Here is a 1,047-nt window from a genome sequence, read left to right as displayed (position 1 = left end):
AAACATTTTCAGGGGAAGGAAATTTTTAATTTTGCCCGGGTGGCGGCTAAAACCTACTCTTGTCGATTTTGGACCACCAAGGGATCTTTAACGTGCACAAATTGCAAATGGGACCTCCGAGACTTTTCGCCCTTGTCCGAGAAAGCTAGGTGTAGATCTTTCCTACCATAAGATCAGTGGTGTGGCTGAAAGACAACAGTAAGAAGGAGCCAAGGAGAAGCAGTAGAAAGGCTGCAGAAAAAGCCAGGAGCCCATAGGAGGGGGCAAATGAGGTGAAGGAGTGGGGGCAGAAAGTGGAGATGAAAGCAGACGACAGAACATTGTTAGAGAGCAGGAAAGGAGGTGAAAGTAGAACATTTGAGAGAAGAACAATTTCCGTCGCTACTCGGATTCGAACCCGAGACCTTTGAAAGAGAAGCAAACACCTTAACCTCTAGGCCACGACAGCCCCCTCAAGATCTCTATACGGCCAATGTCCAGCTGGTTCTGCACGTTTTTGATGTTCATCAACACACCAAAGCTACCCTCCAACCACCAACACCCCCCCCCCAATCTTTCCCGCTCAGTGCCACTCTTCAAAACACCAATACCACCCATCACCATCCACCCACCCACCCCATCCCCCTCCCTCCTCCCCATCCTGCCCTGCACCATCACCAGTACTCACCAATCAAGATCTCTATACGGCCAATGTCGGCCTGGTTCTGCACGTTCTTGATTCTCCTCAACACACCAAAGCCACCCTCCAACCACCAACACCACCCCCAATCATCCCCGCCCTGTACTACCCCCAGTACCCACCAATCAAGATCTCTATCCGCCCAATGTCGGCCTGGTTCTGTACGTTCTTGATCTTCTTCCCGTTGACAGACGTCTGCGGCTCTTTGTGCACGTGCACCAGGTTAGTGGCCACGGGCAAGATGGCGTCCCACATGGGGTCAACGGGTACAGCGTTTCCGTGGAGGATCACCAGGCGGGGCCTCGCTATGGTGAAGATACTGCAAGGACACGAGGCAAAGAAAGATTGAAATAGGTAACAACCCCCCC

The 1,047-nt window shown here is 52.1% G+C and overlaps 1 protein-coding gene across 1 annotated transcript in view; it reads right to left on the bottom strand.

Moving 5' to 3' along the window:
* Positions 1 to 801: 801 nt before the first annotated feature.
* LOC101845524 overlaps positions 802 to 1,047 on the bottom strand; it is a gene marked incomplete at its 3' end in the record, with an annotated part of 23,068 nt that continues 22,822 nt past the window's right edge. The window contains 1 exon segment of the mRNA XM_005113005.3: positions 802 to 998. Coding sequence (XP_005113062.2) covers positions 802 to 998 — 197 coding nt within the window.

The sequence above is a fragment of the Aplysia californica genome, unplaced genomic scaffold, assembly GCF_000002075.1.
Source record: "Aplysia californica isolate F4 #8 unplaced genomic scaffold, AplCal3.0 scaffold01542, whole genome shotgun sequence".
NCBI classification, from domain to species: Eukaryota; Metazoa; Mollusca; class Gastropoda; order Aplysiida; family Aplysiidae; genus Aplysia; species Aplysia californica.
This window is presented reverse-complemented; position numbering and strand designations above follow the sequence as displayed.